Raw genomic sequence first — 22,044 nt, 5'->3', positions numbered from 1 at the left:
TAATTTTGGTATTTTTAGTAGAGACAGGGTTTCATCACGTTAGCCAGGTTGGTCTCGATCACTTGACCTCGTGATCTGCCCACCTCAGCCTCCCAAAGTGCTGGGATTACAGGCATGAGCCACCACGCCTGGCCATAACTTTCCATTATCTGAGCTGCCAGCATACTGAGTCCTGTTGCCTTCCAAGACCAGCTCCACTCCTGGGGTTCCATTAGGTAAACACAATGTCCTCTGCTCCCCCCCGCCGTCTTCCCCCACTTAAGTTAGTTCCAGTTGGGCTTCATCGCTAGTAACCAGGACGCCTGCCTATAGTTTCTTCTTTTTTTTTCCTTTTCAATTCATCCCCAGTTCTCGCCACCTCGTAGGTATTCAATGAACACATGTTTAAGTGGACCTGTCCAGGAAGGGGAGTCCTCAACTCTAAGCTCCTGCATTTCTTTTGGGACTTCTCATGGTTACAAAGAGCATTCATTCATACTGTGACTGAGGGTAAACAAGTCGCTGCCCACTCGGCCTCAGTTTCCTCCTAAATGACCCGTCTGGCCACTTCCAGCCCCAGCAGGGTCTGATTCTAGGAATTCGGTCCTTTCATGTCGAAAACAACACTCGGGCATTTCACAAAAGCACCCAACCCCCTGGCTCCCCTTGGAAGCACAGCCCGCGTCCCTGGAACCCGGGCTGCACTGAGCTGGTCACATGAACTCCGGGCTTTCTCTGGTGTGACGGGTTTCTTAGATCCCTTTGTGAGCGCAGGTTTTGAAAGGGAACGACCCCGGGTTCTGGGTGTGAGAGGCGCAGGGGATCGGCGGGAGGAAGGCTGTCGGAGCCAATCAAGCCGCCTCCAGACCCCGGCACGTCGCCTGGGCTGCGCGCTCCGACTGCGCCTCCGCCCGCGCGCCTCCCGGCCTCGCCCGAGGGTGCCTGGGCAGGCGAGGACCCCAGGTGAGAGGCCGGAGGGTCCTGGAGGGTGGGAGGCCCCGGCGGTTCGGCCCGGGCTCCACGACGGGCTGGCCCGGGCTCAGGGCGTGTCCGTCGCCGCCGGGCGGCTCGCTCGACACTGTTCGCTCCTACCGGCTGTAGATGGAGCTGTCTGGGTTCCGGCAGCCTCCGACGAGCCTCGGAGTGTTTCTCTTTAAACGGCCTGAGAGGGACATGCCTCCCAGGATGCAGTTTGTAGCAACATGGCAGCTGCTGTGCAGCTCCCCTGCTGAAGAGGCGCCGGGACGGCAGCGCAGCTCGCAGCCGGGGCCGGGGCCGGAGCTGGGGTCCCAGCCGCGGCCGCAGAGGGGCGGCGCGCGGGCCGGGGGCCGCCGTTGAGGGCCGGGGCCCAGCTCGCCGCCGGGACGCAGCCGGCCGGGACGCCCGCACAGCCGCGCGCCCCGCTCCGACGCCGCCGCTCGGGCTCCGCGACCCCGCGCCCGCTCGCCCCGCGCGCCCCGAGCAGGCCGGGGCCCGACGGCCGCGCGCGAGCCCCGGCGGGGAAGACAGGGCTGGGCCGGCGCCGCCTGCGGAGAGCGCCGGGCGGCCGGGCCTGCGTGGGGCCGCGCGCAGCAGCGGCGGCGGCAGTAGCGGCGGCGACTCCGGGGGCCCGGGCCGGACAGCGCAGGGCCATGGCCGAGGCGGCCCCGGCTCCTGTGAGGGCGGCCCGCGCGCGCACGGACGCGCGGCCTCGGGGCCCCGGGGACGGCCTGCGTGTCCCGGGCTCGGCGGCCCGGCCTGGGATCTCGGTAAGGGGCAGAAACGCGGCGACGTTGGCGCGGGGGGTGGGGGCGCCCTGGAGGGGCCCGCGCGTCTTGACCCGGCCGGTGGGGGAGGGCTACGGGCCTCGCCGCCGTCCGTGCGAGGGAGGCTGCGCTCACGCCCGGCCCGGCACACACGCGGCCCCGAGGTGGGGCGCCCGGAGGCGCGCTCGCTCCCTGCGGGGCCCGCGCTGCGTCCGTCGGGGTAGCCGCCGGCACGTTTTCCGCAGAGCTCGGCCCCGCGGAGCCTTCCCCGGCCCGGGCGCGGCGCTGACGCGGCTCTCCCATTTCGCAGAACGGAGACACTGAGGCACAGACACCTGGCGGCGACCCGCCCTGCCGGCCCCAAGGTCACGTAGCAAGGCATCCGTGGCACGGTGCGGCAGCCCCAGAAAGGCCTGCCCAGAGGGCTGCGGGCCTGGACGGGGAGGGGCTGGCTCTGGCGGCGGCCGCCCCTGGGTGAGGGGCTGGGCCGCCCTGGCAGCGGACGCGGCCCGTCGGGGGCGGCGGGGGAGGCCGGGCAGCTCCCAGCTGGGCATCTCCGCGGTGGGAGCAGGTGACCCTCTGAGCTCCAGCCTCTGCCTTCGGCCTCTGCGTCTGGAAGGTCGTAGGCTAAACTTTGAGTGCCCTGACAGATGGTGTCTGGGGAGTAAGCTTCTCAGGGGTTGGGGGCTGATGTTCCTCTTCAGGGAGACACTCTTAAAAAATCATCCCTCAGATCCTCCCGCAGACCTGCTCTTTGAGACGCCCTGGCCGTGCTAGTGAGAGGATTACTGCATGGGAGTCAGTGCCTTTGAGCCTCAGTTTCCTATTGTGTACACAGGAAGGAGGCAGGATATATAGCTTTCTAAAAAGCCTCCCAATTCTTTAATTAAAAAAAAAAACTCTTGAGAAAATAAAATCAAACGAAGATGTTTATATGCCTTACTCTGGGCTCAGGCCTTCGGGGCCCTTGAATGGTACATAATGCTGGGTGAACCATACTGGGTCATTCAAAAAAATGCCATGACTTTCTTAATAAGTCAGATACTGTGGTTATGGATGCTTCTGCTAATGTGGCATGAATCCTGGAGACTCCGTCCACTCCTGATCCGTCGGGGAAGGAGGGACCGTTAAATCCTACAAATATGGTTCAGAAGAATTCTCCCTCCAACCCCCTACCAGCAATTTGAGAATTTGAGCTTATTCGTTTTAGATATATTTACAGCTCCCTCCCTCTCTTTGGTCATTTCTTTCTGCTTAGGGTAAGATAAGCGGCAGGTTTACCGGGATGGATGAAATTATAGCAAAGAGCTTTTATTTGGGAGGCGAGGGAGGGAACACCCTCCTGTGGCCCCTCTACAGTCCTCCAAATCCGGAAATGGAGAGAGACAGTCTAATAATAGCAAAGAAATAGCATTTTCCTTTGAGCTCTGATTTGTCTAGCTGGTAAAGATGCCTTGGTCTGCTGGCTCTGTTTACTATACTGGAGGGTTTTGTTTTGTTTTGTTTCATTGTTTCAGTTAAACCTCTGCATTACTCAGAGAGACTAACTTGCTCCCCAGGGATTTTTTCCCCTTCTTTCTAGTGCTAGGCAGATATCCTAATCTCCCTCTAAGGCAAGGGCTGTAATGTGCCTATTGTGTTGCGCTAGGCAGTCACTTTCCCTGAGAGCCAGGCGCCTAGCCTCGAGGGCCCCCAGCGCTTCCTTCACAGGGAGTGAAGAGTTGAGAGGTGGCTTAGCTGTTGATGAGCCTGCAGGCTTAGGGGTCTGTGAGTTCCTTGAAGATGTTTGCAAAATTCTGTGTATGTGCCCTTGTGCCTTTTTTGAGGACAAGAACCCAAAACTTTTGTTAGGTTTTCAAAGAGGTCCCTGACCCCAACTTAAATGATAATATCTCTAAAGGCAAGGCTTTCCTCACCACCTCTCCCAACCCTATCAAACTTGCCACAGGTCTTTGTGTATAAATAATATCCAGGCCTCGGGATTTTAGAGGTAAAAAGGATTCAGAGCACACACCTGCCTGGCCAGCTGCCTCAGTTGACAGTTAAGGCCTCAAGGTAGCCTGCAGGCTGTGGAACCAGACCACTGGGTGACCTGGGGCAAGTTGCTTAGCCTCTCCTGTCCCCAGTGTCTTCCTGTACTAAGTATGGATAGTAACTCTAGTAGTACCTGTTTCATAGATTTTGTGAGGATTAAATGAGATAATCCTTTAAAATGCTTAACACAGCTCATGGCACATAATAAATGCTGGATAATTGTTAGCCATTCTCAGCTGATTAGCGCTCATGTCTGGTTCGCAGCAGAGGCTATTAGACGATACTATCTCAAAAACCTTTTGTGAATAGGATCTTGAATATTCCATCCGTGGCTTAAAAGTGTGATGCTGTCACAGTTAAGTCACCTATAAATGAACCAATAAAAGAAAAAAAGCTGTAGAAGATATGGAATTGCTTTAGATAAGTCTCTGATAGGTGACTAAAGGAACGTCATTATTTATCCTAATAATTTTTTTGTAACTCAACAATTTACTCTTCAGCCGGCATTTATCGAACACATACTATATGTCAGACTGAACACTGGGGCTATGCCAATTTTCAATGGAAGAAAATTGAAATTTTAATTGAAGACCACTTGGATATAGAGCATAGTGACTGAGCAGATTGACTGAAGGAAGATGATGAGGGAGTGGACAGAAATTGTTACAGGAGAAATTGTGTTAGGTTCCAATAAAGATACTGATGATCTAGGTAAATACATAACTAGTTACTCACAGAAGATCGTGGCTTCGCCTCCCCAGTGATTCAAGAATTCTCTCAATGTGAGTATGGCAGGGTGAGGAACAAGGAGAGCGTGGGTCATTGAGATCCCAGAAGGACTCCAAGTCTTTATGTTGGTCTAGTCCCCCCAAATCTGGATACAAGTCACCAGTCCAGCTGACTTCTGCTCTACTTCCCCATCCTTCCAGGCCTCACTGCTTCCTCATTCCCCATGTCGGAAACCCCAGGGTGGAACCCAGACCACCTGAGCACACCTGCTGCAATGGACCGCTGCCCACTCCTAGGAGTGGTTGAATTGCCTGCCTTCACCTGCCTCGATGTCTCGCTCTGCTTATAGCAGAAGCCAGGCCAGAATACCCAGAAGCCCGTTCAGCCTCTACAGCAGGGGCCGGGCACATAGAAGATGTTTCCAAGTCAAACATACATATACCATACTGACTCATTGAGATGAGTCTGCAATGCAACTGTTATCAAAGAATAAGAGTCTGGGAAACTTCAAATAATGTCATGTCCTCACTTTTGGACCCAGCGAAGGAAGGAACCCAGGGCACCACAAAGGCCTAATGCTGGTAGAAGTGGTGGTGGCTGGATGCCAAGTCCACCTTCCAGTTAAGAACATTAACAGTTCTGGCCCCTGCTGGTGAGCCCCCCACCCCTGCTGGGAGATGTGGGATAGTAAGTGCTTGGCTTTTACAAAATTCTGCTCTTTTGTTTCTCAAAGTTTTATGTTCAGTGCTTCAACAACTCAGGGAGGTAGTGTGTGTGTCAGATATTATTATCCTCGTTTTATGGATGAGGACGCAGGACACTAAGAACAGAGAGGTCAAATGACCGATCCAGAGTGACACAGGTGGCAATAGGTGTAGACAGGGCCAAAAGCTCTAACAGGAGTCCAGCACCCTTCCGCTCTCCCACACTGCTGTTCGTAAGGTACCCGTGCAATGTCTGTTGTGAAAAAGGAGATGGCTCTGTAAGAAACAAAAGGTAGCATAATCATCTTTCATTTGCGGTTCATAATAGTGTTATAATTGATGTCTAAATTGGTGCTGTGGTCTCTAGAAGAGATTCACATATGAGGGGCACATATTATTGCTACCAAACGGAAGCACTTTTTATGTGTATACTTGTCTTTGGGATTTATTTTGCTAGCTGGAGACTGTGGCCTTCAATCCTCTTTTCCTTTCTTCCATGAACACAGGTTCAGCAGCTGGACATGGAGAACCAACGCTCATCACCTCTGTCGTTCCCCAGTGTTCCACAAGAAGAAACCTTACGTCAGGCCCCTGCTGGACTCCCCCGAGAAACTCTGTTCCAATCCCGCGTTCTTCCTCCCAAAGAAATTCCTTCTTTGTCTCCCACCATTCCCCGTCAAGGCTCCCTGCCCCAAACTTCCAGTGCTCCCAAGCAAGAGACTTCTGGCCGGATGCCACATGTGCTCCAGAAGGGACCCTCACTCCTGTGTTCTGCTGCTTCTGAGCAAGAGACTTCTCTCCAGGGCCCCCTGGCTTCCCAGGAAGGGACCCAGTATCCACCCCCAGCTGCTGCTGAACAAGAAGTCTCCCTTCTCTCCCACTCCCCCCACCACCAGGAAGCCCCCGTTCACTCCCCTGAAGCTCCTGAGAAAGACCCCCTGACCCTTTCCCCAACAGTTCCCGAGACTGACATGGACCCGCTGCTCCAGAGCCCGGTTTCCCAAAGGGACACCCCTTTCCAGATCTCTTCTGCAGTCCAGAAGGAACAGCCGCTCCCCACGGCAGAGATCACCCGCTTGGCTGTGTGGGCTGCCGTCCAAGCAGTGGAGAGGAAGCTGGAGGCCCAGGCCATGAGGCTACTGACCCTGGAAGGCAGGACGGGGACAAATGAAAAGAAGATAGCCGACTGCGAGAAGACAGCCGTGGAGTTCGCGAACCATCTGGAGAGCAAGTGGGTCGTGTTGGGGACCCTGCTGCAGGAGTATGGGCTGCTGCAGAGGCGGCTGGAGAACATGGAGAACCTGCTGAAAAACAGAAATTTCTGGATCCTGCGGCTGCCCCCTGGCAGCAATGGAGAAGTTCCCAAGGTAAGCACATCCCAACTGGGGCTTCCCAAGGAAGTGATCTGAACTGGAGTGTGGTTTAGGAATGCAGTGTAATGTGAAAGAAAGGGGTGGTTGATAAAGGAAAAAAATACAGTGATCCCAGTTGCTAGGACATGCCAAAATCAAATTATTTCTCCTGTTGATGAGAGTATAGGCTAGTACAGAAATGCCCCTGGGATCGGGGATTGTCAGTTTGGAAGGGTGTTCAGCAGAGCTGTCCATGGTGTGAGAGACTACGAAGGCAAAGCGAAGGCCGATGAGAGCCATGGAGAGGCTTTACCATCAGTCACTGAGGGTGCATTAGCTTCACAATTGCGGCAGAGGAAGGAGCTTGGGTTAAACATCACAAGGATCTGTCCCGCTCCACATTTTTATGAGTTCACTTATAAGCCATGTTAGTGCCAGGAAAACTGATTTCAAGATGTTTCCTTTCAAAAGCTAGAGAAGTTAGGTTTCCATATTATTTTCCAGAAGGTTCTGAAAGAGCTTGAGTGTGGACTGGCTTGCTTTCTCTTCTTCAGTGCTGCTGCCCCCTTTCACAGCCATATGTAGGGAGAAAACAGACTCTGTTCTCTAGCCCGGTATGTCTCAAATGTTACTGTGCACATGGATCTCCCCAGGATCTTATTGAATGCAGAAGCTATTTAGTAGGTCTAAGGTGGGGTCTGAGAGTCCGAATTTCTAGCAAGTTACCTGGTAGCACCATTGCGGCTGGTCCACAGACCATGCTTTAGAGCTGCAAGAATTATATCCTGAAGGGGAGGAAAAGGATCCGACAAGACAGGCCCCTCACTCTTTGGGGCCAGGACAGTGGCCAGACTTCTAGAAAAGTCCTAGGTGAAGGCCCAGAGCCAGGAGTTTGGGCCTTGGGATTGGCCAGCCGTGGGCCTGTCACTGCCTTCCAGCGGGTCTGAGCCGAGTTGTTGTGTGGTTTCAGGTCCCTGTCACATTTGATGATGTTGCTGTGCACTTCTCGGAGCAGGAGTGGGGAAACCTGTCTGAGTGGCAGAAGGAGCTCTACAAGAACGTGATGAGGGGCAACTACGAGTCCCTGGTTTCCATGGGTAAGGAGAAGCCTTCGCTCGCTGGGGGCTGCCTGGACGCCAGCTCAAGGTGCATTCATAAACTTAGGGAGTTCTGAACCCCAGCAGAGCCAATAGTTGCAAGCAAGGAGAACAGAGTTGTAGAGATCACAACAAATTAAAGCAAACACCCTCATATACCCACACACATCAGTGCGGGCCAGGCCAGAATGGCTTGTAAATTGAGACCCCACTCTCGGAGAAGCTGCTGGGGCAAGGAGGAGGAGAAAGACCTAGACATCAGTGATCTCTCCGTCATCATATTTTTCCTCATGGGGACCCCTTTTTAAATAAATTAGTTTGTCCAGCAAACTATTATTAAGGAAGGAAAAAAGAATGAAAGGAAAGTGTGCTGAGTGTCTCCTGTGTACCAGCCACATTTGAGGTGCTGTACAAGTATCATCTCCTTGGACCTGCACAGCCAAGATGTTGGGGAGGCTAAGACACGTGTTCACACTCCTGTTTGATGATTCAGGTGCCTGAACACTGAGGCTGTGATCAGGGAGGTTAAATGCTTATTTCATGGAGATCTGCCTTACCCCGAAGTCTGTAGATTCTTGTGATTTTAATTAAGAATATTTAAGGATGAAAACCTGGAAAAATATACTTTACTTACATATATATATATATGTGTGTGTATATATATCTGTTTCTCTGATATGGAGAACTTTTTGGGTATATACAAAAAAACGTTATCTTAAACATTTAAATGTGTTGTCACATAGAAACTTTGATTCCAGCTAGAATTGATAATTTTGTACATACCTTTCCATAGGATACATTCCCTTCCTTTTAAAATTCTTTTTTTAATTGTGTTTTAATTGTGAAAATTCAACAATTTAAATGATTTATATAAGTAAGAGCAACCACCACCCATTCACCAGTACCACTCCCCAGAGGTAACCACCATGAACACTTTGGCCTGTGTTCTCTCTCATCTTTTTTTGCATGTGCAGATATAAGCATGATACATGCACTGAGGCACATGCAGTTTGGGGTTTGCACAGAGGGGCCCGTTTACTTATTTTACCTAATGTAGGGGGATAGAGAGTGTTCCATGTCAGCACACGTAGGACTCCTTGGAAAGACAGTGCAGTGTTCCACGTGAACCATTAGGGCTTTTGACCTGTCTGCTGTTGCTGAAGAGTAGGTTGACTGTTACAAAGTGTTATGATAAACATTTCTGTGTATTTGTGCACTTCTGTGTGTTACAGTAGGACAGATACTAAGAAGTGGGATTGCCAAGTAAACAGGATGCACATTTATAGTTTTATGGCTACTGCCTGGTGCCCTCCAGAAGGCTGAGCCAGTTGATATTTCTGCAAGGGTGTGTGAAAATGCCACTTCATACCCTGGCCTTCAGCTGATGTTCTTCTATTTTAAATATTAGCCTTTTTTATAGGTGAAAAATGATACCTTATTTATTTATTTATTTACTTTTTTTTTTTTTTTGAGACAGAGTCTCGCTCTGTTGCCCAGGCTGGAGTGCAGTGGTGCAATCTCGGCTCACTGCAAGCTCCGCCTCCCAGGTTCATGCCATTCTCCTACCTCAGCCTCCTGAGTAGCTGGGACTACAGGCACTTTCCACTGCTCCTGGCTAATTTTTTTTTGTATTTTTAGTAGAGACAGGGTTTCACCGTGTCAGCCAGGATGGTCTTGATTTCCTGACCTTGTGATCCAGCTGCCTCAGCCTCCCAAAGTGCTGGGATTACAGGCGTGAGCCACACGCCCAGCCTACTTCATTTATTTAAATATGTATTCTTTGATGATTAGTGAACTTGTGCATCTTTTTTTGTTTGTTTGTTTGTTTGTTTTTGAGACGGAGTCTCGCTCTGTCGCCCAGGCTAGAGTGCAGTGGCGCGATCTCGGCTCACTGCAAGCTCCGCCTCCCGGGTTCACACTATTCTCCTGCCTCAGCCTCCCGAGTAGCTGGACTACAGGTGCCCACCACCGTGCCCAGCTAATTTTTTGTATTTTTAGTAGAGACGGGGTTTCACCATGTTAGCCAGGATGGTCTCGATCTCCTGACCTTGTGATCCGCCCGCCTCGGCCTCCCAAAGTGCTGGGATTACAGGCTTGAGCCACTGCGCCCGGCGAACTTGTGCATCTTTTTATATATTTATTGGCCATTCATATTTCTTCTATGAATTACCTATTTATAGCTTTGCAATTGTACTAGTTATAGAAGTTCTTTATGTATAACTATGGATATTAACCCTTTGCCATATGTCAAACATGTATATATATGTATAATATTTCCTCCAAGTTTCTTCATCTTTTAACTTTATTTCCAAAGAACTGCAAACTCATTTTATGTAAGAAAATCTATTGATATTTTATGGCTTTTAGATTTTTATCAGGATTAGTTTTTTGTTTTTTTCTTTTTTGGAGACGGAGTTTCACTCTTGTTGCCCAGGCTGGAGTGCAGTGTGCGATCTTGGCTCACTGCAACCTCTGCCTCCCAGGTTCAAGTGATTCTCCTGCCTCAGCCTCCCGAGTAGCTGGGATTACAGGCATCCGCCACCACGCCTGGCTAATTTTTTGCATTTTTAGTAGAGATGGGGTTTCACCATGTTGACCAGGCTGGTCCCGAACTCCTGACCTCAGGTGATGCATCTGCCTCAGCCTCCCAATGTGCTGGGATTACAGGTGTGAGCCACTGCACCCGGCCAGGATTAGTTTTTTACCTTACAAAATTTCAAATATCTTCTGCCTTTATCATGAAAACCTGGGCAGGTTCTGACTACCTCTGAGCAGCATGATCCCTCTACCCCCCGCCACACACACTCACCCACACCCCCACACCCACAGTGGGCTCTTGGGAAAAGGGGGGGAGACTTGGCGGTTTTCCGTTGCGGTCTCCAGTCGAGGAGCTGCTCCTGGAATCACGTGCCCACAGATGATACCTTAACAACATCCAGTGCAACCTCATCCCAGAGCATATTTTTTTCCCTTTCTTCTGCCTAGACTATGCAATTTCCAAACCAGACCTCATGTCACAGATGGAGCGCGGGGAGCGGCCCACCATGCAGGAGCAGGAAGACTCTGAGGAGGGTGAAACGCCAACAGATCCCAGTGCGGGTGAGTGGCTAAGGGTGATCTGCAGCTCTGCATTCTAGATCTTTCAGTACTCAGGAAGCCCCAGCATGAGGCAGCACAATCCAAGGTAGGCCCTGCCAGGATATGTTAGCAGGAAGGAGGCCTGCAGGTGCCAGGACCTGCTTTGGAGTGCCATGATCACCAGTGGCCCAACTTGTTGATTAATGGGAATGCCATTGGGTTCACTGTCTCAGGAATTTTTTGACATGACCAAGTGTCACCTCACTCTCTGTAGGAAATAAAGCAAGAAACTCAAAGAAAGGCAGTCCCTTGTCAAGCAGTCATTAGTGCTTAAAATTCCTGGAACTTCCAAGAAAAGGGCCACATCCCTGAGTCCTGCAGGTGGTCAGTGGAGGGATAAGGGGCAGGCATGGAGTTTACCAGGAACATCCTACATGCACAGCTTCAGCAGGACAGCATGTAGGTGGAGTCAGCAGATATGCACCCAGCGAGACTGACCAGAGGCCCTGTGGCTCATGTGCACACTCTGGTGTGAGGCTCACTGTATCTGAGTACAGTTTTTCTGCTTACTGGGGATGGGATTTCAGTTGCTTGATCTTTTTAGAGTCTCAGTTTCCTCATCTATAAAATAGAACTGGCACTAATATCTAACCGTAGGGCCTGGCACAGTGATTGGCACATAGCAGTGGCTCAGTAAACACCAGCCGCTGTTGGTGTGCCTGGAGGTCGCCCCATTCACAGCAGCTGGGTCAGTGGCTCACACACTCACACTGCAGGCGCTCTTGTGGTGCGTGGTTGCTCTCTGAAGCCCCTGCTTTGGAACTGCCCTTGGACTTGCATCACTTATCTTGATGGTCATCAGCAGAAGCTGATCCTTGTCCTTCGTGGGCAGGTGTGGCGTGTGAACATAGCTGAGAGTTACTGGCGATCATGTCTGCTGAAAGAGGATGATCCACCTGGAGAACTCTGTTTGGGGCCAACAGCCAGGTCTTGTTAGGAACTAATGTCGTTGATTTGGGGACCTATCAACTGGCTCCAAGCAGATGTTCTAGGAACATGGGAGTAATGTTGGCCCCATGTACTGAGTGGGAAGGTGACTTCTGGGAGAGACAGAACCCTGTAAAAATACAAGTGCTGGCATGTCCCAGAGAAATCCAGTGGTGTCACTTTCTATGGATTTGCCTAAAATTTAACTCGAGGAGAGGGGCTAATCCTGAGTTCATTCTGGCAGACAGAAAAGAGGAATTTAAAGATTGATGAGGATGAGGGATTGGTGACAGTGTGGCACATGGCAGGGTGAACTTTTGGTTGAGGAAAATCAGTCTGAACCTTAAAGGTTTGAGTGGCCACATCCAAAAGCAAAGGTCGAGTAGAAATAGAGAGATTCTAGGTGGAAGAAATGAGAAAGAAGTGTTGCGAGGCAGAGAATGAGAAGTCAGGAGAGATGATTTGTGGTTAAAATCCTAAAATACAGTCTGCTGTCCCAACGGGGCCTTGCGGTTCAGGTGCTGCTCTCATAGAATTTTCTTGGAAGGGCTGGATGCAAGAGCATGGATCCCCTTTCCCTGTCTGCTTTTCCCTGCCTCATCACAGATGGCCTCCCACAGAATGGGGCCAGAATTGAAAAGCAAATAACCCAAATCCATTCGGTCCTGGGCTGGGTTTGTTCTGACACATGCACATCCACAGGAGCTTCTGCTGGAAGAAGCGGCCTCACAGAGGCCTCCTTGTGTGGCTGAAATGTGTCATTTGTTCCAGTCACCATCTCCAGGCCCTGGGAGTCTGCAGTGGGAGGACAGGGGAGGACACAGGTACCGCTGCCCCTCAGAGTGGCCCGCACACTCGCACCTCTGTGCTAAACCAAAGGCCCCAGCCTCGCCGTTGCAGGCTGGTTCTGCAAAACTGCAGGTATCAGAGCCATAGCACTCCAGTGGTAACCTGTCCATCCAAGCGCCTTCTTCTTTTGCAGAATGGCAGCAAATCCAGCCATGGGCCAAACCAAAAGTATGAGACAAAGGGGTAAAAGTCCAGAAAATTGAGACTTCTCATAATTCCAAATACACCAAACATGACAATTTTATGAATTGGCTAAGTAAATTCATTCAATAAACTATCATTTAATGGTTGGCTTCCCAAGGGCAAAGAGATGCAAAGATGATTCAGATGTCAACCCTCCAAATACTCAGAACAGGGGCTCCCATTCATTCACAGCCCTGGAAGGGTGGCTATGGAGGCCAGAGAAGCCAGGCACCATCTTCACCTAGCAAATTGGCAAAGAGTAAAGCGAACCAGAAGGCATGGCTGAAATCTGTGTGCTCAGACATTGTCACTCAGAGGGTTCATCATTTCAGTCTCTTGAGAAAGCAGTTTGATGCTTTCTAGTCTTAAAATATATATGTATTATTTACTATATATATATAGTTATATAACTATATATATAACTATATAACTATATGTATATGTATATGTATATATATAACTATATAACTATATGTATAACTATATATAGTTATATATATATATATATATATATATAGTTTTGTTTTGTTTTTGAGATGGAGCCTCACTTTGTTGCCCAGGCTGGAGTGCAGTGGCGTGATCTCTGCTCACTGCAACCTCCCACCTCCTGGTTCAAGCAGTTCTCTTGCCTCAGCCTCCTGAGTAGCTGGGATTACAGGTGTGTGCCACCACGCCCAGCTAATTTTTGTACTTTTCTTTAGTAGAGACGAGGTTTCACCATGTTGGTCAGGCTGCTCATGAACTCCTAATCTCAAGTGATCCACCTGCCTCAGCCTTCCAAAGTGTTGGGATTAAAGGCATGAACCACTGCACCTGGCTTATTTTTAAGTACATTTTAAATATTTTAAATGTTCTTACATTTGACCTAATAATTTACTTCCTGAGAGTCTAGCAGGAAAAAGAATCCAAAATATAGATTAAGATGTACAAATACAAATCACAGTATGATAGACTATTACACACTAAAATCACATTTATGAAGAGTTTTGAAACCATAAGTTTCACTCATATGTTTATTTAGTTCATCAGATCTCTTTGGTAGCAGGTACTGTGTCAAGAACTATATTAACCCTGAGGCCCTTGCCCTCAGACTTAACTCCTGTGGAGCGACTGACATTAACAACCAAAACACCCCCCACAGATGAAAGCACGGGCACCAGCTGTGACAAAGCTGAGATGCAGAGCATCCAGGGCTGCGAGACACACGACAGGGAAGGTGCCCTTGAGTTTGGGAAGTCAGAAAGGCCTCTTGGAGGACGTGGAATTTCTAGTGGAAACCTGAAGACTAAGTAGGGCTCTGGTTGCTCCGTAGAGAGCTCACTGCAGGGGGGATGGTCTGGAAGCTAGGAGACTACTTGGAGGTTCTTTCTGTCTTCCAGGTAGGAAACCTTGGCATCGCCCTGAGAGAGAAGTGGCTGTTGTCAAGATATATTCTGGCAGTGGACTAGGAAGGACTTAGGGATTGGTGGGTGTTGAATAGGAGAGCTGGGGAGGTGCTAAGCATGGCCCCCAGGCCTCTGGCTTAAGTAAGAGTAGAGGGAGGGTAATGTAAGGTTCAGATTTGGAGAAACACTGAGAATTCCGTTTTGAACACATTAGGTTTGAGATCCCTGTGAGACATCAAAGAGCAGGTGTTGAGAAAGCAGCTGAATAAAGGAGTCTGGAGTTCAGAACCGAGGTCTGAGCTAGAGACATCTGGCCTTGGCACATTTGGACATTTGGGTGTCGGCAGCAGAGTTAGATTAGGTTGCTCTGTCTGTAGAGGGGGACGAGAGGAGAACACAAGCCATGCCCTGCAGAACCCTGGCTTTTGGGGCAGATTTGGGGATTTGGAATATGTTGTTCATGATGGGGCCCAGATGTTAGTATTTTTTAGCTTCCAAGGTGATTTTCATCTGCAGCCAGGGTGGAAAACCACTGTTGTAGGATTTGGAAAAAGAAGGGGCCAGAGGAAGCAAAGGAAACAGAAAGAGTGGCCAGAAAGGTAGCAGGAAAATTAGGATACTGCCTTGTTGGGTGTTTCTAGAGAAGAATGTTTCTAGAAGGAGAGAGTATGCCCAACCGTGTTGTATTCTGCTGTGTGGTTTAGGAACAGGAAGACTAAAAAGTGTCCATTGGATTGCAAGCTAAAAATCATCAGTGACCTTAGGAAGACAAACGTTGGTACCTTAGTGGAGGTGGCAGCCTGATAGTCAGTGGGTGAGGAGCAGGTGGGAGGCGAGGAAGTAGAGATGGCAGGTGCTGACAGTCATTTCAAGAAGTGTAGCTGTGGGGGAGTGGAAATATGGGACAGTTGGGGGGATTCTTGTTTGCCTAAGATGGGGATCGCTAAAGCTTGTTTGAAATGTTGATGGGAATGATCCAGTTGATAGGAGGATTAAGGATGTAGAAGTGGGAAATGTAACTATAGTGAGGTCAATGATGTAAGCAAAAGTAGATTAAAAAAAACTGGATGGAAACATACCAAAGCCATATTTCTCTATGTTTTTTAAAATGTTCTGATGTGAGCATATATTACTTCTTATTCAGTAAAAATATATTTTTTAAAACAGTACACAATGAAAGATTGAGTTGAGCAGGGCAGATTGAACATGTATTTATTCCCACCTTCCCAAATCCTTCCTTTTTTTTTTTGAGATGGAGTTTCGCTCTTGTTGCCAGGCCGGAGTGCAGTGGTGCGATCTTGGCTCACTGCAACCTCCACCTCCAGAATACAAGTGATTTTCCCGCCTCAGCCTCCCCAGTAGCTGGGATTTCAGGCATGTGCCACCACACCTGGCTAATTTTGTATTTTAGTAGAGATGGGGTTTATCCATGTTGGTCAGGCTGGTCTCGAACTCCCAACCTCAGGTAATCTGCCCGCCTCGGACTCCCAAAATGCTTGGATTACAGGCCACCACACCCGGCCTCCCAAATCCTTCTAAAACAAGAGTGAAGAAACTTTTAAAAAGAAAGGAGAAACAGCAACGAAGTTTTTCAGCCCTGAAGCAGGTGGATAGATGTGGTGAGCTGAATCTGAAATTGGTACTGGGGAAAACTGAGAAGAAACCCAATTTGCACCCCCACACCTGCTTGGGGCTCAAGAGTTAATAGTACCAGAGACTCTAGGGATCCCTGGAAATAGGAATGAAGTGAGGCTAAACACAGACAGCTGGCTGAACATCTTTTAAAGAGACCGCTTAACGCTCCCCTCAGCTCTCATTGCCTCCCTCAGTCCCTACTGCAGGCATCTGCCTCTCCCTAGCCCTGATATGTGACAGGCTTATTCTCTGGAGGGGGTGCAAAGGAGGCTCTCTGGGCGTGGGCACCAGGCACAGTTGAGGGTGGGGCACCATATTGAAAACGGGAAGAAGGAGACCTGACGTGCAGATACTGAGATCTCCAGCCTTCTTCCTTAACTCGACTCCCAAAATGTTGCCAACACCCAGAATTAAACCCACTGGGCAGGATATTGGAAGAGGCTTATCTGGAGACTTTTGGGACCAGCCCAAGAGGTTTCTGAGTAAAATGACTTGGCCAAAGCACCCTATGGGCCAAACAGAGTCCCATAGTTAGCAAGCCCCACCCAAATGCACTCAGCTCCCTGTTCTCTTGAGTGCCCCCTTTTAAGTCTCCGTGGACAACCAAGAATGAGAATACATTTGGGAAAAGTCTGTGGTTTACAGAGACAAAGAAATCAGAAAAAATATATTTAGAGGAACAGAGACCATGCAGAGAGGGAAAAATGTATATATGAATACTTACATGTAAAATCCTTAAATCAAATAAGTGAATGCATTCATGACACAAAAGTATAATGCTTGTTTTTTAAAAAAGGAATAGAAAGGAACTCTTGGAAATAAAAAATGTAATAGTACAAATTAGAGACTCAGGAGCAGTGTTGGAGGATAAGCACACATCCCAGAAAATAAAGCTAAAAGAAAAGAAAATAGGGAAAAAAATAAAAAGGATGGAAGGGAATAGGGAAAGAATAAGAAAACTGAAGGATGGAAGTCCAACATCCAGATAATAGGAATATCCAGAAAAAGAGTAGCAGAAACAGGTGGGAATTATCAACAAAATAATTCAAGAAAAAGTCCCGCCAATTAAAGCCGTAATTTTCTAGATTGAAAGAGCCAGCTGCCCAGAGCACTGGAAGAAAATAGACCCACACTTTCAGCACGGAATTTCAGAGCAACTGAGAACAAAGGAAATCCTATGAGCTTCCAGGGAAGAGAAACAGAGTCATGCGAAGAAACGAGAATTAGAATGGCCTCAGACATTTGTTGTAACCACATTGGGAGCTAGAAGACAGTAGAGTAGTGCCTTTCAAATTCCAAAGGAAAATATTTTCCAACTTATAATTCAATGTCTAGCCAGACTATTTCGATTAAATATGAGTGAAACTGAGACATTTTGAGATATTCAAGTCTCCACAAATCCTTTATCAAACTGGGGCAGGCGCTTTGCCAAAATGAGGAAGTAAACCAAGAAGGAGGCATTACAAACCCCAACTTGAGAGAGAGGTGGAGGCACTCCAGGCGCACGGCCCAGGGGCATTCCGAGAGGTCAGCTGTGCACCTAGAGGCAGCCAGTCGAGTGGGGCACCTCCACAGGTCCCAGAAATTTGTCTTCAAGTAGATGAAATGGATAAATACCCAATATATTTGAATGTTTGGAAAGGAGAGTTACACAGCAAGGTAAGGTTGGGGGAGTTTGGGGCTAAGTTCATGATAATTAGTCGTAAGCTGGGCAAAAGAAATAAGTGTCAGATCTAGGGAAAGCAAGAAGGTTTACAGGCATAGGAGGCACTCACTGAATACTACAGAGTTTAGTTATAAATTACATTGATATAATCTAGCGAGGTAAACACCCAGTATTGATCCAACTAAAATTACAACAAAACTATTGGCAGGATCAGTTCGGAGGAGATGGTTCTGACCGTCATCCCTTGGAAGTCAATGGATGATGCTTAAAATTGAAAACTCAAGGAGTAGCAATATAAGTGTGTTACTTAGAGTTATGGAGGTAAATGACCAAAGAGTCAGCTGGAATCATTGAAGTGATTGCTTCGGGGAGCAGGAAATGGGGGCAGAGGAGTGGAAAAGAACTTTTTAAAAAATAAGTTTTGGGCCGGGTGTGGTGGCTAACGCCTCTAATTCCAACAGTTTGGGAGGCCGAGGCAGGTGGATCACTTGAGGTCAGGAGTTTGAGACTAGCCTGGCCAACATGGTAAAACCCCATCTCTACTAAAAGTACACAAAATATGTATATATAGCTGGGTGTGGTGGCCCATGCCTGTAATCCCGGCTACTCAGGAGGCTAAGGCAGGAGAATCACTTGAATCCAAGGGGTGGAAGATGCAGCCCCGTCTCAAAAAAAAAGAAGTTTTGAAGAACTGTTCAACTATGTTCCACTAGCCTATGTGCATGTATAACTTAAAAAAAATTTTTTTTAATTAAAAAACCTAACAGAAAGTATAGCCATGCGAAGATTGGAAAGTCATTGTCAACCAATATTTATTTACTTTGAGCTGGTAGAGAGAGTTAATGTGGCAATACTGGTTTTTAATTTCACAAAGAAAAAGTACAGAGAGAGTGAAAGTCCCCCATAGTTTTCTCTCAATAGTCAGCAGTTTATTCATTCCAATTTTATGTGCATGTGATTACATACACATGGCCTTAATTATATAAGTAATACATATACACATTATCATTGTAAAAAATTCAGACAATATAGAAGTATTGGCAAGTTTCTTTTTTCAATACTATATCATTGACATTTTTACATGTCAGAATATATAAATTTGTCGTGTTCTTTTTCATAGCTGACAGTAGTATTCTGTGTATTGATTTCATAATTTATTTAAATACTCTGCCATTGATGTGCATTTAGGGTGTTCACAAGTTTCAGCGCTTCAGTAAAGATTATTATAAATAGATCTTCATGCACTTGTCTGGAATTTATTTAGAAATGGATTTTCTGGGTCAAAGGATACACCCACTTAAAAATTTAATAGATCCTGGCAAATCCCTTCAAATCACTTGTGCCAATTTACATGCCTTCACCCTTCTAAGCATGAGAATGTTTGTTTCTACACATTCTTACCAGTAATAGGTATTATTTATCTTTTTCTCATTTGCCAAAGTAATAAGTAGAAAAAACACAATATTTGGATGTTTTTATTTGACTTTCCATAAGGGTGATGTTGAGCATATTTTCATACCTTTATTGATTACTAGTATGTCTTACTACTCTGTGAATAATCATCTTTGTTGTTATTCTTTTGGATTACTCGTCTTTTTATTGATTTGTAAAAAGCTTTTAAAATATTAAGGATATTAGCTCTTGTCTAACAGTATGTGTGTGAATACTTTTCCCAGTTTGTGGTTTACTTTTTTTTTTTTTTTTAGACAGAGTCTCACTCCGTTGCCCAGGCTGGAGTGCAGTGGCGCTATCTCAGCTCACTGCAACCTCCACCTCCTGGGTTCAGGCTATTCTCCTGCCTCAGCCTCCTGAGTAGCTGGGGTTACAGGTGCCCACCACCATGCATGGCTAATTTTTTTGTATTTTTAGTAGAGACGGAGTTTCACCATTTTGGCCAGGCTGGTTTCAAACTCCTGACCTCCGGTGATCCACCTACCTTGGCCTCCCAAAGTGCTAGGATTACAGGCGTGAGCCACCACGCCTGGCCTGTGGTTTACTTTTATATTTTGTGTGTGTGTGTGTGTGTGTGTAATAGCAGTTTTTAACTTTTATGTATTCAAATTTATCAGTCTTTTTTTTTTTTTTTTTTGAGACAGAGTCTCACTCTGTCGCCCAAGCTGGAGTGCAGTGGCGCAATCGCGGCTCACTGCAACCTCCGCCTCCCGGGTTCAAGCGATTCTCCTGCCTTAGCCTCCCGAGTAGCTGGGATCACAGGCCCCTGCCACCAGGCCCAGCTAATTTTTGTATTTTTTAGTAGAGACGAAGTTTCATCACGATGGCCAGGCTGGTCTCGAACTCCTGACGTCAGGAGTTTGTCCTGATGTTGCCCGCCTCAGCCTCCCAATCTGGGTTTCGTATCAAGTGTAGAAATATTTACTCAAGCTATTTTATTTAGTAAACACTATGATCACAGATCTTAGGTCTGTGAGCATCTCAAAAAAAACCTATAAAAATATTTGAAACACAAAATAAAATATTTTTTGCCCTAGAAAACAAAAAGAAAATTGCTAAGTCTAAGTAATGAAGTGCTTATTTTAACTAAATGTCTAAAAATATAGCATTATATCACTTTCAGTAACTAATAAATTCAGTCTTCACAAAGGGTTAATACATTTGAAAACAATTTATAGGATTTTCCCCACCTCACAGGAGTTCTTATGAACACGAATTATTACAAAGATTAAAAACCAATCACAGATTAAATAAGTTTCTTATAGCCAAATGATGGCAACAGCAAGCTACAAGAATCCTTTCAAAACAATTTATAGCAAAATTTATAGTTGATAAGAGTTGGGCACGTTTAATATGTTTGGCACGAATAACCAAACATCTTCCAGAAGGAATATCTGAAGTCCCATAGGGTTACAAATAGCCTGTTCCTCAGCTTAAAGTTGTAAAACTTAGGTATGAATTTCTTATTTATACATAAATTTTTTTGTTCATCAGGAGTTTGATGTGAAATATGTGAAGTAGCTTTTTTCCCTTTCTAATCAGGAAGCCAGTTGTCTCCATTCCTTTTAAACTTTTCCCCACTGGATTGAAATGTTACCTTTTTCATAAACTATATTCCCACAATGTATGTGTCTTCGATTAATTTTTTAAATGGGAGAACAAATTCCTGCTTATAAATAAATGCAGCTTGGTTGTCAATACTCTTTGAAAAGTTGTTCGGGGTGGGGAGACATTTTTGGTGGGAAACGCTGACGTTCCCTGCTATTTAGCAAGTGGAGGGGAGGTGAAAGTGTGTACATACTGCCTGTTTTGAGGGAGGAAGAGTATGTGCCACAAAGAGGAGCAGGTGAATGCCTAGAGCTCAGGGAGGAGCACAGCTACGTCCAGCTGAGAGCACTGAAGAGGCTTGATGGAGTGGTGGACACCCGAGTTGGGTCTTGAAGTAGGGCCAGGTATTGAAGGCACTAGTCTTCAAGCTGAGGTACCCATGCTCTTGAGGGGACATGGGTACTCCCCAAGAGGGACATAATACAGGTGGCTTTGAGGGCACAATTTCCAGTCCTTAGTCCATCTCTTCTTGTCCAACTGATCAGCCAAAAGCACACAATGCACGTGGTCCCTGAAATGTGGCTTCTCATCTACATCTCCCATTATTTAAAAAAAAAAACAAAACAGGCTGCTGGGCATGGTGGCTCATGCCTGTAATCGTAGCTCTGTGGGAGGCCGAGATGGGAAGATCACTTGAGTCCAGGTGTTTGAGACCAACCTGGGCAACATAGGGAGACCTCGTCTCTACAAAAACTTTAAAAATTAGCTGGGCATGGTAGCACTTGCCTGTAGTCCCAGCTACTCTAGAGGCTGAGGTGGCAGGTGGTTTGAGCCAGGAGGTTGAGGCTGCAGTGAGCCATGATCTCACCACTGCACTCCAGCCTACGCAACGGAGCAAGGCCTCATCTCTTAAAAAACAAAGCAAAACAGTCACTTCCTGCCCATCTCCATCTTACTATAAAGCATTTCTCAGAGGCATAAAACCCCCAGGTCACCAAACAGAAAACATTCAGAATTTTAAGATACATGTCCTGCAGCGTGTCACTCTGGGGCCTGGATGGCAAGTTCTCTTGCAGCTTAGGTTGTTTGCAATATTTTACCTTTAACAAAATTGAAAGAACCTAATCATGTTCTGAGCTAATAGGTCATTAGAAACAGTTTTTGATGATAATGTTGACCATGTGATCTTCGTGGCATATAATTCAGAAGTTCAGAATTGAGTGACAGTTCCATAACAAAGCTTCTTCCAGCCCATCTACATATTTATGTAAATGAGGTTTCCCAATGTAAATGAGGTTTCATATATAAAAATGAAAAAGACTAAAATTGATTCTGAACTGTACATTCTACAATAAGAATATTGATTTCTAGATAAGTAAACTAATTGGAAAAAATTTCTATTCATCCTTATAAGAGATACATTTCCCAAAGTTTCTTTATTTTCTATCTTGGATAATTATTTATCATTCTATAGTGATAATCACTAAGGATAACTTAAGCCAGAAAAAAAATGAACACTTAGAGACCTGTGGTTATTAGAAATGAAAGCAAAATTAAACTTTCAACTTACATACACATTTTTGTGGCAGAGTGGCAGATGAAGTGATCAGTAAAAGGCTTC

The 22,044-nt window shown here is 47.0% G+C and overlaps 1 protein-coding gene across 3 annotated transcripts in view; it reads left to right on the top strand.

Moving 5' to 3' along the window:
* Nucleotides 1-781: 781 nt before the first annotated feature.
* The window catches only part of ZNF777 (zinc finger protein 777), a 29,291-nt gene continuing 8,028 nt past the window's right edge, over nt 782-22,044 (top strand). The window contains exons 1-4 of one of the 3 annotated variants that reach the window (XM_004046442.5): nt 782-942; nt 5,698-6,558; nt 7,514-7,640; nt 10,626-10,739. In XM_004046442.5, coding sequence (XP_004046490.1) covers nt 5,713-6,558; nt 7,514-7,640; nt 10,626-10,739 — 1,087 coding nt within the window. In that variant the 5' untranslated portion in view covers nt 782-942; nt 5,698-5,712. Of the gene's footprint in view, nt 943-1,480; nt 1,728-1,977; nt 2,090-5,697; nt 6,559-7,513; nt 7,641-10,625; nt 10,740-22,044 lie in introns of those variants that run through there. The other 2 variants (XM_031013430.3, XM_055392328.2) reach the window with 2 other exon arrangements.

Source organism: Gorilla gorilla, chromosome 6 (assembly GCF_029281585.2).
Source record: "Gorilla gorilla gorilla isolate KB3781 chromosome 6, NHGRI_mGorGor1-v2.1_pri, whole genome shotgun sequence".
NCBI lineage: Eukaryota > Metazoa > Chordata > Mammalia > Primates > Hominidae > Gorilla > Gorilla gorilla.
This window is presented reverse-complemented; position numbering and strand designations above follow the sequence as displayed.